Consider the following 15,875-nt stretch of genomic DNA (forward strand, 5'->3'; position numbering starts at 1 on the left):
TAATCCAAGAACATGGAATTTACCTATTTTGAAATTGCAATGACTTTTAATAAAGACACCAAGATAATTTGAATACTTACAGACCATCAGTACTGTATACTTTCAAACATGTTTGTTATGTATCTGTATCACAGACAATGAAATTTTCACCCTTCAGATGCCTTTAAGTATTTTTAGGACCTAACTGTATTTTAAGCTCATATATCATGCATTATCTCTATTGTGTTGTGAAACACATGGTCAAAAGAAAACAGGCAATAACAGTTTTACTAGCTATGTAGGTGATGGCATTCTCTTTCATGGTTTAGAAACTCCCTTTTACAAATAAATAGTCTTCTATTGATAACCTTTCCAATGCTGTGAGTTGTGCATTATGAATTACACACATCACAAAGAGCACCTGTGTCTGAAAAAACAGCTGACATGAACAACATTTGAAATATACTAAACACTAAAAGCCTATACAGGATTCATTGCCTACATACATATTCTAGCTCTGTAGAGGACTACCTGGAATATTTATATATCATATTCAACAACAACAACAACAACTTGTCCTTGTTCTGTGTGAACATGTTATTTGAGTCTAAAGTGAAATGGCATCAGAACTAATGCACCAAAATGCTGCCAAAACATATATAATAAGAGATTAATGGTCAACTCAACATTTCTTGTCTATTAACATATTTCTACATTAATACTCTTACTAATACTATTTCGATCTACCTAGCACTGCTTGGAAAGTTCAATTCTAATGTTGCTTTTGACTATCAGTATACTGACTGATAATGCTGATGCTTTGTTGGAACAAACTCAAGGTCAAAGCTGGATTTGGGGATTAGGTTATTTGTGTTAGTTCCATTTTGGTGGAGTTTAGAGCACTTGGGTACCAGTACACATAGGTTAGACTATAATGGTAACTTACCTGAAGATGGCGCCACTTGGCGTTCCTGGGGTGCTGCCTCTCGGTGGAGAACCTTGGATACATCAGAAAAAGCCATCATTATCGCAGTACTCATATTCCATATAGCTCTACGACATAATAACAACTTTCTCACAAAGTCATTCCACACCAAATTGTATTATCCAGTAAGTGCGTCTATAGTTATGTAAGAATCCAAGCACAAAGGGTAAGTTATGCACAAGATTTTCAAGTTTCCAAGGAATTCAAAGCTCTCAGTTTTTAGAGTCCTGTTAGAGGTGCAGCCTCTCCACCACTTAGATTGTGACATAAACCCTCCTTGTACACTGCAAATAGTTCATTTGTCACAGTCTGTGCCCACAATGCATAAGGGGCTATTTCACAGATTGCTGTGAGCTTGGTTCCCAGGCAGCTCCTGTTCTCTACACCAGACAATCCACATCACTTCCACCAGTACAGTACTCAGGTGATACTCCTACCACATGCAGAAGAATAAGGAACAATTGCCAGATCGGAGATAGAGTCCAGTCAATTCTAGTGTGTCTGTCATCAAATTGAAATCCACAAGTCATTCACAAGACATCCATCTTTGTTCCCACGTAACCATCCCAAATGTTGTGTGATGGATGAGTCCCATACGTCTGCCACTCAATGTTGTTTCTCACATGTAGTACTATAGCCTGTGTTTTCACAGCTAACTCCCTCCAACTGACTCTCAGACTAGGTTTGCTTCTGCTAAGGTTGACCCAGGAGGATTATATTTTGACAGCCAGTTACTCTCAAGCAGTCTCATGACAACAGCCTTGCTGTTCTCTGTCCAGAGAAAGTCAGTTATATTTTGTTTTCTACCTCCTTCCTAGAGGCATACAACTGCAGATCTTACACTGTCCTACCCAGCTGGGTGCTTAAACCTCTTGCCATGTGACTAGGTCACTGGACTCCAACTGAGAGGTGGATCCAGGCCTGAGGGTTCGATAGAGTGTGTCAGCTCCTTGTGAGTCAGCTGATGAGATCTCAGCTTAGATATACAGCCCCCTGTCCTCTGTCTCTCAGAGCCTTATCTCCAGCATTCACCTCCAAGTGGAGATTAATATCCAACAGACTACACCTTGTTCATATCACTCAAACTGTACACCTCTACACAGAAACCATATAATTTGCTGCCTGTTTCTCACACAGTTTCTTCAACAATGGGTGTTCCAAGTAGGTGGATTGTCCATGGTGTTTTCCCCTAAAATTTGTTCAACATCAGATATATCCCATGGTTGGAACAAGACTGTGAGATGGGACTGAGACCTGGGACTGACCCTGCAGCCGTCTGCTATGTAGCAACAGTGAGGAATGTGGGAAACCACTTGATGATAAATCACAGCTATCCGTGGTCAGATACAGCCTTATCTGACTAGGGGCTGTAGGAGAGGGTCGCCAGGCTTGTAATGTATGTCTGTTTGAAATCAAGCGGGTAGGCTCACATCAGGGTCTTGTTGAGCACACAGTCTTATCACACAATAAACACAGATTTACAACATACTTTCAGTCTCTCCGGATGTGCACTGTGTCCAGTCCAGTCTGGCTTTGATTAGTAACATTTAGAAAGATAAACGGCTGCCAGAGGTGTGCGTCTGAGGACCTCTTCTTCAATTCCTTCGTCTGTCCTGACCACTTCCTACTCGGCTTGTCGTGCCGAATCCCACCTCTGTCACCAAAGTAGTGTACACAACACATCCAAGAGCAGACGGCAATCAGCCCACCTCACGTTCAGCTCGTTCTCCTGATCACCTGGCGGTCTCCCTGCTCATTGATTGTAGGTCCAGATCACAACACTCCACTTCTTACAGCCACAACCGTCATTACCTGGCCTTTCTTATCTCAGTCAACCTGGGAAAGCTCACATCCAGATTCGTGTCTCATAAAACGTACCATGGTCCCATCTCTCAACATAAATACATGAATCTGTAGCTGAAACAAGGGTTTGCCTATCCACACTGTTGTTCATTCTCCACACAGCTAAGCGGAAGTTACACGGGAAGAGTGAGCTATATGTGGCTTTATAACCTGCAAGCTCTCCGCACTGCCTGACCTAGGTGAGCTGCCTCCTCCCCCACACAATGCATGCAACTCTACACCATACATTACACCTCCTGCCTTGATGTGTTTACTCCACACAGGGTTGGGAGGGAGGGAATAGGGATGTTTAGATGGGAATTTGGCATCTCATAGTTGGAAAATGATCAGGAATTGTTTATACTGTTGCTACTGGCAACATCCTGGAGAAATATTGCATGCAGACCGAATGCAAGCATAAAAACTATCAGCATGAATATAATTCATGCATAAGAGGATCAATATTATATTTGCAGCAAGACAAAGTTGTTCTTTTGTGCGCTGAAAATACCTTTGTGACTTTAAATGAAATATCAAATTTTCCTGCAAAATCAGGAATTCCAAATATATTATTTTTGCTCTTTGCTTGTAGTCAAAATTATTCAAACAATAAAATGGACCCTGTGATTGACGTTATGACAAACATGTTATGTTGCCTTGCCTCATCACCTGATTCAATTAGTGACCTGTTACAGCATCCTAGGATACTGGGTATCTAACCCAGGTCCCCAAGGTGAGGTTTTATTTATATCATGTGCCAAATGTCCTGCTGCTTCAACTTAAAATGTTACACAACCCCCTGATATGAATGAAACTATGACATAATTCCTGAGGGACACATAAAATAAAGACTGCCCTAGTTCTATAAACATATCCTGTCAAAATCAATCCAATATTGTATTTTCCCTGAAAAATCTATAACATCAATCTCCTACAAACAAAGGCGAATAGGAGGTTGCTATAGCAATGGTATCCAAAGAAAGCTTAAAAACCTGTCGCCATTGGACAATCACCCATGAGGGGATTATCTAATCCATAAAATTGTAATCTGAATGAAAGGAAAGAGGGCGGGGTGGCTGCGCTACGTGAAAGTCATTACATAACACAATGTAGTTTGCATAACTCTCTCTCTTTTATTTTTCTCTCTCTCTCCCTACTAGTGGAAGGCACTATTTGTAGCTGGTGTTCATCCTTCCTGCAACCATTGTGAGTCCTAACTGTTTTGTTAGTGATATTTAATCTGTTTTCCTTTTTTACCCCCTGAAATTGCCTATGACACATTTTTCACCAGGTGAATTTTCCTGATAATTTGTAGACTACAGGGCCAATGAGGCAGCATAGTAGTTAAAGTGTCACACCAAAGACCTGGGTTCGATTCCCCACACAGGGTCAATATGTGAAGCCCATTTCTGGTGCCCCATGACATGGGGGAGTCTGAAACTAGAAATAAGCTTCACACACTGTACCCATGTGAAGAATTAAATCCTGGTCTTAGGAAGAATGAGAGAACACATTAGCCATAAGGCTAGCCCCCCAGGCATTATAATGGATGAACACAGATGTTTTCTTGTTCCTTAAAGAAACCTACTTTACCATGAACTGTGATAGATTTATAAATATGGACAGGAATTCTCAAATTCTGGATCAAACATTTCCTTCAGCATATGCTGTTTCCATCAACACTAGACATGAGCTACCGAAGTTCCAACTCTCACTCCGGTTCACCTCCATCAGTCTCTTTCAAGGAACATCACTTATGACCAGTCTTTCAAGACCCCGCTTTAATAACCCCATGATTCCTTCTGAACATCCATCATCAAATATTCCAACGATTCCCCTAGTGTACACTAGGACATTAACCTTAAGAATCTGAAGTCAGCTCCCGAGTGTCCAGCTCCTGCTAACGGTTCCTTATCAACTAATATTCTCCTATCAACTATTGTTACTTGCCAACCCTCTGTATGACCCAGCAGCATCTTATTTCAAACAAGGGGTTATCGGCAAACGAAACATGTCCCAACATGACTGTAACTGTCTTCTTGTCAACATTATCAAATATCCGTATACTGAGGCACCAATTAATTGCTCTAAGGAATAATTACATAAAATAGAATATACATCTTAACACTCAGATTGTCAAAGATTTCGACTTAAACATCCTATTTTCACCCTTTTGAACATGCTGTTGGTTTAAAAGGAACAATCTTAATTCATGAGCATGTAACCATGGAAACAGATTTAAAATGTTAAATAGCAAATGAAGTTAATTTGGACTGTAACATATTCATGGCTGTAGTGACATAATCAGAATGTCTTTACTGATAATTCAGTCTATTAACACAACTGACACGAGCAATATGTTCAGCAATGGAAGAACATACAACAAACCTTCTCCATTCCTTTCAAAGGTACAAGTTAAGTGAAGAAATCTTCTCACCTAATTATCTCCACACATAACATTACAGCATCAAACACAGTTCACTGATTACAATATCATCTCCATTTCCAACCTGACACCAAGCTGTCCTTGCTATCAGTATGCCAGCTAAACACTATCAGACAGTATGGCTACCATGGGCAGCTTTCCCTGACCACATCTGCCCAAATCATTATCTTACATTCACCATATCAAATTGCTCGCAAACCTACACTGTGATGGTGTGGGTTGACACAGACTTCACATTTGAATTATTTATTGTGAAGACTACAACTAACTTGATTTCATTGTGCAGTCTGACACCTGACTGCTGAGGAAACTCATAGTTGATAAATGATTTATCACATAGCTAAGTATGATATGCTCAGTGTAGCTAAATATGAGAACAGCCTCCCTTTGTGTATGTTAGTGATGGTGACACAGGGTTTAATTCTCTCACCTTTGCTAGTGATGGTGACATAAGGTTTTACTCTTTCATATATGATAGTGATGGTGACCCTGGGTTTTACTCTTTCATATATGCTAGTGATAGTGACATAGGGTTTTACTCTTTCATACATACTAGTGATGGTGACCCATGGTTTTACTCTTTCATATATGCTAGTGATGGTGACATAGGGTTTTACTCTTTCATATATGCTAGTGATGGTGACATAGGGTTTTACTCTTTCATATATGCTAGTGATGGTGACATAGGGCTTAACTCTTTCATATATGCTAGTGATAGTGACATAGGGCTTAACTCTTTCATATATGCTAGTGATAGTGACACAGGGTTTTTCTCTTTCATATATGATAGTAATGGTGACACAGGGTTTAACTCGGTCATACATGATCCTGAGGGTTTACCCCTGTCATATATGCTGGTGATGCTAGCGAAAACATAGAGAGGATGATAACATTCTTATTGTCTAAAGAAGAATGAAAATCAAATAATTAATCAACCATAACTCATGGTCGCAACAAAATCTGTTCCAGAATGATCCAATTACAACAATGTGGATAACTTGATACACTTGGCCCCAGAACATGCATTTATCTGAAATAATTCCAACACTCTTTAGTTTCTGTAGGCATAAGTCATTGTCCTTAACAACCTGCTCTTGCTGTGGGGCACCGACTGACCCCTACTGCTGAAGGTGCTACTGTCCTTGCTGATGGGGCTGCATCTACTCTGTATGACAGCACTTCAAAGATAAGCAGATTGAGTGGAAATGATAGGCAGAGTGACCCATGTCAGAACCTTCTTGACCGGTATCTGTCTAGTCTGTGGATGCTACTCCACCCAGACTCAAAGGCTTTATAAAACATTTCCGTCAGTTGTTTGTTACTGATGCTACTGTGGTTTGTGAATGAGTGTGCGAGGTTTCACAATACATCTACCAATATACCATTTTTTGTAGCAAGAATAAACTACACATTTGGTACGAGAGGAAAACAAAGCCCTAAACATGGTCTAACGTTTAACCTGTTAAAGCACAAACTCTTCCTTCCCCAGTGACTAAATATGCAGATACACTTGACCCTAACTTGGTAATAATATTCCCCTACAAACTCATCCACAAAATTTCTGAATTTCTTTTAGTTGGTTTGATGCTTAACAGAATTCAACAGTCTTCCAGCTCTATGGTGGCAGTCTGTAAATATTTGAGTCTAGACCAGACAATCCTCTGATGAACAGCACAGTTTGAATTAACTCGAAACATTCCATTGCTCACTAGTTGTTTGAGGTTTCACTGTAATCTACTCCCTGAAACACTTAAGCCTTGTTCTATCCCTAACAAAGATTTCTAAATCTTTAACTGCTAGGTAGACCTTGGTCTACAATGATCAGGACAAACATGCTTTTGATCATCAGATTGTCCTGCTAGCTTTGAAAATCACAGAACATCATATAGCTGGAATATTGCTGAGTGTAGAGTTAAACAACAAGCAAACTAACACTCCTGACCCAGGTTCAAGACAGACTGATCTGGTTCTCCATGTGGGTACAGTGTGTTAAGCCCATTTCTGGTGCCTTTTCTGGTGAATACCTTTGGAGTTATTCTTTACCTTGATACTGTGGGTATTGTAGGGATGTATAGAGCATCTGATAACAGGTCTGAATCCTCATTCAGCCTGACTTGGGTTCTTGGTTCTTGGTTTGTCTACGAGTGTGTTTGGTTTTATGCCGCTTTTAGCAACACTACAGCAATATCACAGAGGGGGTCACCAGAAATGGGCTTCACACATTGTACCCATAAGGGGAAGGTTCGGGAGTGAGTGAGTGAGTGAGTGAGTGAGTATTGCTTAACGCCACTTCCACAGTGTTGCAGCTATTCACAGCGAAAGAAGCAGCCATGAAATGTTGCTGCAAAAGAAGTTGTCATCCACAAAAGGAGATTTTGGTCTTCCTATCCTAGCAAACACATACCTGATAACAAAGACGAGTCCACCCTGTCGAGCCACTAGCCATTCCAAAGAACATTCCCAAGGATACTATCTACCAACAACTGTATGAAACACACAACTTTTCTCTGTCTACAAAAAACATGTGTTTCTTCTAAACCATAACATGTTTTACACATGAGCAAAAACATAATTCAGAAAAAAAACACTGACAATAGGCCTTTGTAATGGAGATTGATACTGTTTCTGGAACCAAATTCCATTTGGATAACTCATCGCCCATGTGTGACTAGGTGCTGCTCTTCATACAAGACATAGAAGGAAATATTTACCAACACTTAATGATGCACCAATTCCCCCTGCAGATGGATGACAGATAGGTACAGATGGGGGATATACGTCTTCACACAGTGATGCCAAGATGATATCACACCTCTACACACTGCTGACTACACACCATTAGGAGCACCGCGCTCCCTCCACCTGTTAGTAAACACATTTTCCACATGGGTGGAGTATGGTCTGATAACAATAATGTTGTTTTTCAGAGTCTTTTGGCTCGGGACTCATTGCTTTTACTAACAATGCACAAACTAGGTCAGAAAGTTATTTTCAAATTTATATCTGATGTTTCTCATCATGTATGCCTAATATAAACTAAACAACTTAGTCACTGAAAATAAGGCCAGTGAGGTAATTAACTGCCCCCACAAAATTCAAGACCCCCTAATTGTTTTCATGTCAAACTTGGTAATCTGCTATTAAAAGGATACTTATAGCATTGTGAAATATATCATGTGTTTTGCAAATTATTTGAGCAAAGAAAACAAACTATTTCAATGTCTGTTCTAGAAGGTTGGAATTATAAAATTCTTCTGCACAGTTATCATGACGAAATCTGCTGAAAATGAAAGATGTTGTTCCCATGGGTAACAACTATTAATTAAACACACTTGATTAATTAGTAATGTCTAAAAATCCAAGTCTGTTCCAGTTTAGTTCCAACTGAATAAACAAATTAAGAAAGCATAAAACAGAGTACTCTTACTTATACATGTATCATTAATTGTCAAACATATTGTTTAGTTACTTTTCTATTCTGTACAGCACTAGTTAAAGGTTCCAACAACTATTTCTACCAATAATCACGAGTCCACGTTTTTTATTTGAATCAAATTACAATAATTAACTCTCACTGACGGAATATACCATATGTAGCCTTTAAAAATATAGTTGTTTTCTTTCGAAATGGTTTCTTATGTCAAGCATCAGAACATTACTCCTTTTACAGAAAACACAAATAGCCTGAAGACAGTTATGTCTAGAGTCTCAGCAAGAATGTGATTATTGTATGGAAATAATCATACTTCTGTCCTTGTTACCTGAGGCGCAGGAGTGGTGAATCTGATCAACAGATACCTATCTTTATTTACAGGTGTGAAGGAGGCTGTATGGAGTTTGTCTGACAGCAAGTGTTACCAGGTGGAAAGGAGCTGGGAAGGTGGTGAGAGGAGTTTACTAACAAAATGGCAGTCACTCAGTACAGTGTTTGCCATGCCCAAGGTTGGCAGGGGCAATGAGGTCTCCTTTTTCCTGTTGATGATGGAAAATTATTTTTCCTGTTATCATTAATGCCTGAATAGATATTAAACACTTGGCACAATTTTTCCAGCAGTGTTCCAAAACACATCAGTTCTCTTGTTTTGTATCCAATGTACTTTCAGTTCCTTGTGAGGGGATTGTTCACACTTGAAGTCCTGATTGTCAAAAGTTGCAGGTTTCATATTTGTTTAGTAGCATAAAACAAAGGAGATGAGAATCCACTGTCCTTGATCTGAAGTCCCAGTTTGCTGTACAGTCCAGTAACTCATACACACTGGTATACATCCTCTGTGTGTCCTCAGTGTGAAACATGTCAAACACGTGAAACATGTGAAACAACAAACTAATATGCCTGGATGCTCAACTGGACATTTTTAAAACATAATATCCAAGCATAATAATTGATACACAATAATCACAAATTACATTATTTTACTGCTGCAGCTGTTGATTTCATGACATACTCAACTACATTATCCCTTAAATAACTTTCACACTGTAACTGTCATACATATAGCTATTTCAGACAGGAGATATAGAGATATAATGATATTAGAGACAGACCTGTAACACCTACAAAAGAGATAAATCGATGTGATTAACACATCTATAAGATAGGAGCTACTAACAAGTATGGAGCTGTAACATCAACATAGGAAATAAAAAGATGAAGAACCACTATGAAGAACTATGACGTAAAACACTATACAGCTCGAACTCAGCATCTGTGAGACAGGGAGTTGTAACATCTATGAGATAAAAAGTCATAACACCCCTGAGATCTAAGGCTCCAAAACATTTTACACAAACAGCTGTATCACCTACCCGTCTACTTTTATCACAGATCGAAATCTGATCCTTGCAGTTGTGCTCGTGAACATACATCAGGCAATCTGAAAACAAAGCAAAATTATTAATGTAAGCATTAACCCTCTTTACAGGTGAAACTTTCAATTCCTGTTTTCATGAAATCTTTATTTTTTCACTAACCTCCTATCTAAAACACTAGAATGTAATTTACTCTATACCACAACAAAATCTATTTTTCATTTTTTATTCTCTAAGCCGCCATGCATGTAGTGTTTCAAGTACAAAAAGAATCTAACAAAATGGCCAGATCTCCACATAAAGGCCTGTTGTGTCTCACAATGCCTTCACAAAACAATGAACCCCAACAATCCAACAATCCATTCCGAAGATATATTTTACCTGCCTGAAGCAAAACCTCCAGCAATACCAATCACTCCTCTCTGCCAAGTGCCCTCAACTCCTAACGTGACCTTTGACTCCTCAAACACAACAAAATAGTCTCCACAACATCAAAGTGAACTCCATATGGACCTAATCAGAAGCATTTCAAACCTGCTCTGTGAAAGATACAAGTCTGGAATTTAATCTACTTCACAAATTGCCTTTTGACATGAGCTAGTTTGGGGAAATCGCTCTATCCCTATTGTGCAATGTCTGACCTTAGGGGTCACACTGGCACATGGTTGCTATGATGGGTAGCCGATAGTCTCAAAATGAAACAAAAATGGTGTGACTGTTGTGTGTTGGTTGGTGGTGGACTGAGAGCCTGTTTGTGAGGGGAATGTGTTTGAGCAGTGATAACACTTTTACACTCTGGCCTATTTGCTTGACTCACAGAATCCATGTCAATGATAAATTATAATGGACAACAGTGTTTCTATCTGAAAATCAAAAAACTTTTCAACATTTTTGTCATTCTTGTTGAGCGAAGTTATGAGATCTGGGATTATAAAGTTTTAGAAATGCTGGAGTAAAATTATTTGTATAGTGTGTTTCCAAGAACAGTTGAAATCTGCTGAAAATGCATTACTCAACAACAAATATGTTCTTAACCTGATTTTCTGTTGCAAACAAGAACTGTTTTTGAATTCCAGTAACTCAATACTACACATGCACAATGTTCACCAAATGTGATGCCCTTCAGTGACTGGAACATCAGATCCTTCATAACTTGCATTCACATAATAACCAAAAATGTATATTTCTTTTTCACGTGAAGAATAGAAGGCAGATATAAAATGTCATACTAGTTCATTTGGAGTCTTTGAAGGGCATTTAGAAGTGAAATGCATAAGAATGAAGATTTTATGGATATCAACTTCTTTATATGAGAACACAACGTTTCGGAGTTAATGCCTGATGAAGGAGTAAGCATTAACTCCGAAACGTTGTGTTCTCATATAAAGAAGTTGATATCCATAAAATCTTCATTCTTAGTTCATTTGGAGTTTGGTACTGAACTAGAAGATTTCATAGGAGGAGAGAAACAATGGTGTTTCTCTGCTACCATGATATCTTTGAGTTCAATACAAAACATCTAAATGCAATAGTACGACCTTCTGTATTATATATATATGCCTTGCTATCTTGCATGAATCTGAAAGTGACGATCATGGGAACAAGCCAAGTTGCTTCTCAACTTCCTTGACATCTTCAAATTCAATGCAAAACATCCAAATGTATTTGTATGAAATTCAATATTTACTACATATTAATCAGAGAGTGCCGACCTTTGGAAAAAGAAGACTAGCAGGGGTTCATTACAGAATCTGGGGAGCGATATGGAATTTGACAACAGCATCCACATTGCACCGCATTATTACCATCCTAAGTTTACATGGGTATACCTAAAAAATAAAACACACAAACATGATGGTTCTTATTTAACTTTTGCCGAGTAGTGACTACAATGACTAACTTTCAATCCATCAGTTCTATTCCCCATGCAGCAAGGAGCCAGTGAAAGTTAACCGTAATAGAACTGTGGTTTCTTGCACATGTCAGTCATGTAGCTTTTCTTGAAACTTTCTTGCGTTTTTGCAAGAGTAATTCTAAAAGCATTTGCATAACTAAAAGTGCATATTTTTCATTTTTAAACTTTAAAATATTCAAAATGAAAATGAAACCATCTTAACATGTCTGTAAACAAAAATATAACACTGCTATCAAAACTCACATCATCAATTTCACAAGTGTCATGGAAATTGAAAGTCTCAGCCAGCCCCACTATGTCTTCCTGTTCACACATTGTATGTAATGCAGTAATATCAATACCCACAGAAAACAGGATTTGACTTGAGGAAATATTTCTAAAACTGAAAACTGATAATGTTTTCCAACCTGTTCCACTTGATACGCTTACTGTATTTGATATAAGGCAAGTTCATCTTCAAAGGAAATCAGCTCCACTATTTATGCTTGCTGTTTTAATTAAATGCAAGCTCATCTGTAAAATAAAATCTGCTCTAAATTCTCTGGTTTACTCAAGTTAAGGCAACATCGACCATTAGTGCAAAAGATCAAATCTTGACTATCTTCAGATTAAATTCAGTTTGGTGTATAAAGAAAATAGCTTTAAAATTATATGCATAAGATCAGTGATGACACCAGGTGTTCATGTAAATGGTAAGCATGTCCTGCCTGTAACATGCCCATCTGCAAAACAAGGAAACAATTGGTCAGATTTTGATTTATGTCTTACTTTCACATTGCAGAGCTGGTTTGTTGGCCATAGGCTTATGACACACATCACAGGTGGTAGAGTTGCTGATGGAGACACTCACAAACTGGTGATGCGTGCTGGCCTTTGACTTGCCTTCCTTGTCTTTACTCTGAAAGAACAACACAACCACATCACTCACATGAACCAGCTGGGAGACCACAAGACACCATGTCAGATATAATTTACCTGTGATGATCATACAAGGGATGATGGCATATCAGCTTTGACTGTGGTTCATTGTACACATGACCATCGTGGTATAGAGGACCATTCATTATATAAGGGATGATTGTAAGGAGGATCATCATACAGATTATCTACAGCCTGGAAAGCATGGTATTAGGGAACGTGAAACTGGGACCATCATAAAGTGTTCATCATTCATGGAATCAGCATGCATGTGTTTGTTATAGAAGGGACCATCATACAGCATAGGCAGATCCAGAGGAGAGGAAGAGAGAGAGAGTGTGCAGACTATACGTGTGGGGAGATGGGGAACTGCGCACTCTCTTCCCCACACCCTTTTGTCATGAAAGTTTATTAAATGAGCCATGGTAAGGGGTGGATATGACGTGCAAAACACCCCCACCCCCACCCCCTCTCAAGAGTGTTAATCCTTCCTTCCTAAAAAAGCTGTATCCTTCCCTGACAAAACGTTCATCTTTCAAGGTACCATGGTACAGTCATTCATCATATAGGGGACTAATGTAAAGCATTCACTGTACAGGGGATTATCACAATAGGGATTACTACAGAGTACAGGTTTAAATAACATGTCATAGCAATATGGACCTTATCTGGATTACTACAGACTTGAACTCCAAAACACAACCCACAATAAGACCAAACTTTTAACAAAAACAGCCTCTCTGTATATAATCTTGATTCACGCACATGCCATGTGTAATACCAAAGCTGCTGCAGAGTAATTGGGTAACTGGTTTGAACTCAATAAAACTGTCACAGAATCTAATTAGGCCGCACCACATTCTGGCTAGCTGCACCCATGGCGTAACTAGGCTGAAGGATGATACTAGTGTCCTTGTACTTGAATGTCTCAGACGCTCTTCAGGCTTACAGCTGTTGTATACACTTATGCTTGTACTTAAATTGGCTTCAAGATCAGTGGGGAATGGCACTCTTTAATGCTCCTTCCTTCCTGCCCAATGCCATGACTGAAGTCAGTTCTTGTAGTGTGTCAGTACAAGCAATAGCTCAATGTCACATCTGTTCTAAGCAACTGTTTTCCAGATTATTCGCAGTTAATTCCCAACAAAACCATCAATATCCTTTCTACCAGAATTACATAGAGTCAGACCAGCAAATACGAGACTACAATCCTCACAAAACTTCAATCCAGAAAATACACAACCGAGGTTCAACATGCCCCTTATATTTCCCTACCTCATTGGTCTCACAGTCCCTAAACACGTAATTTCTACTTCCTCCAATACAAATGCCCTAAAAGAAGGCAGTCTACTTTTTCTTCAGGTTTCTCCTGTAAGTATCAGAGTTCATGGGGCATCAATCTAAATGGAGTTCTTTTTTCTATTAAAATTTCATATTTTCAGAAAGTAAGTGTCAGTCTATTCTAACTTAGATATGTTATCTTTAATATTGGCTAAAGGCACTGCAAAATCTAGGTATTCAAGAAGAGAAATATCCAAATCTTGGTATACAATGTGAGACAGGCCCATATTTAGTTATACAAGAATAAAAAATCAAATTTTGGCACTCAAGTTGAAAAGTACCTAAATCTAGGTATTCAAGATGAGAAAACCACAATCTAGGTATTAAAGAACAAACAAAAAACCAATCAGAGTAGGAACACTTGATTGAGAAAACCTGTGGAAAACAATAGCCACACACAATGCAGCAGAATCCTGTTTCTGCTGAACTGCTGTGAGCACCGCAGACAGACATATGGTGGATGTTAACACAGTTCCTGGAGGCCTGTGTGATGTGTTGTCTGCCTTAGCTCATATATGAGCAAGCTCCTTGAATATTTGATAATCATTCACATATTTCCAGTAATTATCATTCCAAAATATAAGTCAAACCAATTTTGACATTAAAACTTGTACTGAATAAAATATTATGAGGAGCATGTTATGACGAATAAACACCAGATTTCTGGTGCTTTCATGCATATACCATGTTTAACATGCATCTTCAGTCAGTTGGAAATGAGTGATTCTACCATCATTGTTAAATAAACACTATATCGACAAAGTGTTATAGCACATAGGTTTATGTATGACACATTTAAGGACAGACCACCAGATCAATACAACTGATATTTTCTTAATGCCATACCTGAAGCAGCATCTCGCTGGAAGAGCTTTTTTGGAGCATGTTTTCAATGTGTCAAGTATGTGGGATTAATGAAAAATGCATCAAGGTTTAATTGTTAAATCTGAAATTTCTCTCCCTCTGACATCACTGAAGCATTTTCTCATAATCGAACACAAATGATTTTGGAACTATTGTTTTAGCGTTTGAAACACCTAACGATCGAACATATCTTAGAAGTTGTCAGTGTCTCAAAATGTGCTTCATTCTTAGAATACTGAAAAATCATGACGGAAATGTTCTTGAAGACTTTGGGAAATATACGTTCATGACATGCTCATCATCATGTTTAAAAGTGCATCATTTTACACTAAAAATTGCAAATGCAACTTGCGTAGTTTCTACATAAAGCAGAAAACAACACAGAATCACATTGTACTTATCTGCAGTAAGACCCGTGAAGGTCCCGGGATAGAATAGGCCTTCAGTAACCCATGCGAAAAGGCAACTATGTTTGTCATAAAAGGTGACTAACGGGATCGGGTGGTCAGACTTGCTGACATGGTTGACATATGTCATCAGTTCCCATTTGAGCAGACCGATGCTCATGTTGTTGATCACAGGACTGTCTGGTCCAGACTTGATTATTTACGACCGCCACCATATAGCTGGAATACTGCTGAGTGTGGTATAAAACTAAACTGACTCACTTACTCACTCACTATCTGCAATAATAACCTGAATAGGAAAATCTGAAAAAAGATGCTAACCCATTTTTTTAGATGATTGCTCGACAGTCATGAACCAGTTACAAATTG

General features: G+C 38.7%; 1 protein-coding gene across 8 annotated transcripts in view; it reads right to left on the reverse strand.

Annotated features, from left to right (window-relative positions):
* Nucleotides 1-15,875, reverse strand: part of LOC137278424 (rho guanine nucleotide exchange factor 28-like) — a 252,564-nt gene that overhangs the window by 34,625 nt on the left and 202,064 nt on the right. For all 8 annotated transcript variants that reach the window (XM_067810747.1, XM_067810746.1, XM_067810742.1 and 5 more), the window contains 3 exons: nt 12,745-12,874; nt 10,059-10,126; nt 926-977 (listed from right to left, as the gene is read on the reverse strand). In XM_067810747.1, coding sequence (XP_067666848.1) covers nt 926-977; nt 10,059-10,126; nt 12,745-12,874 — 250 coding nt within the window. The remainder of the gene's footprint in view (nt 1-925; nt 978-10,058; nt 10,127-12,744; nt 12,875-15,875) is intronic.

Source organism: Haliotis asinina, chromosome 3 (assembly GCF_037392515.1).
Source record: "Haliotis asinina isolate JCU_RB_2024 chromosome 3, JCU_Hal_asi_v2, whole genome shotgun sequence".
Lineage (NCBI taxonomy): Eukaryota > Metazoa > Mollusca > Gastropoda > Lepetellida > Haliotidae > Haliotis > Haliotis asinina.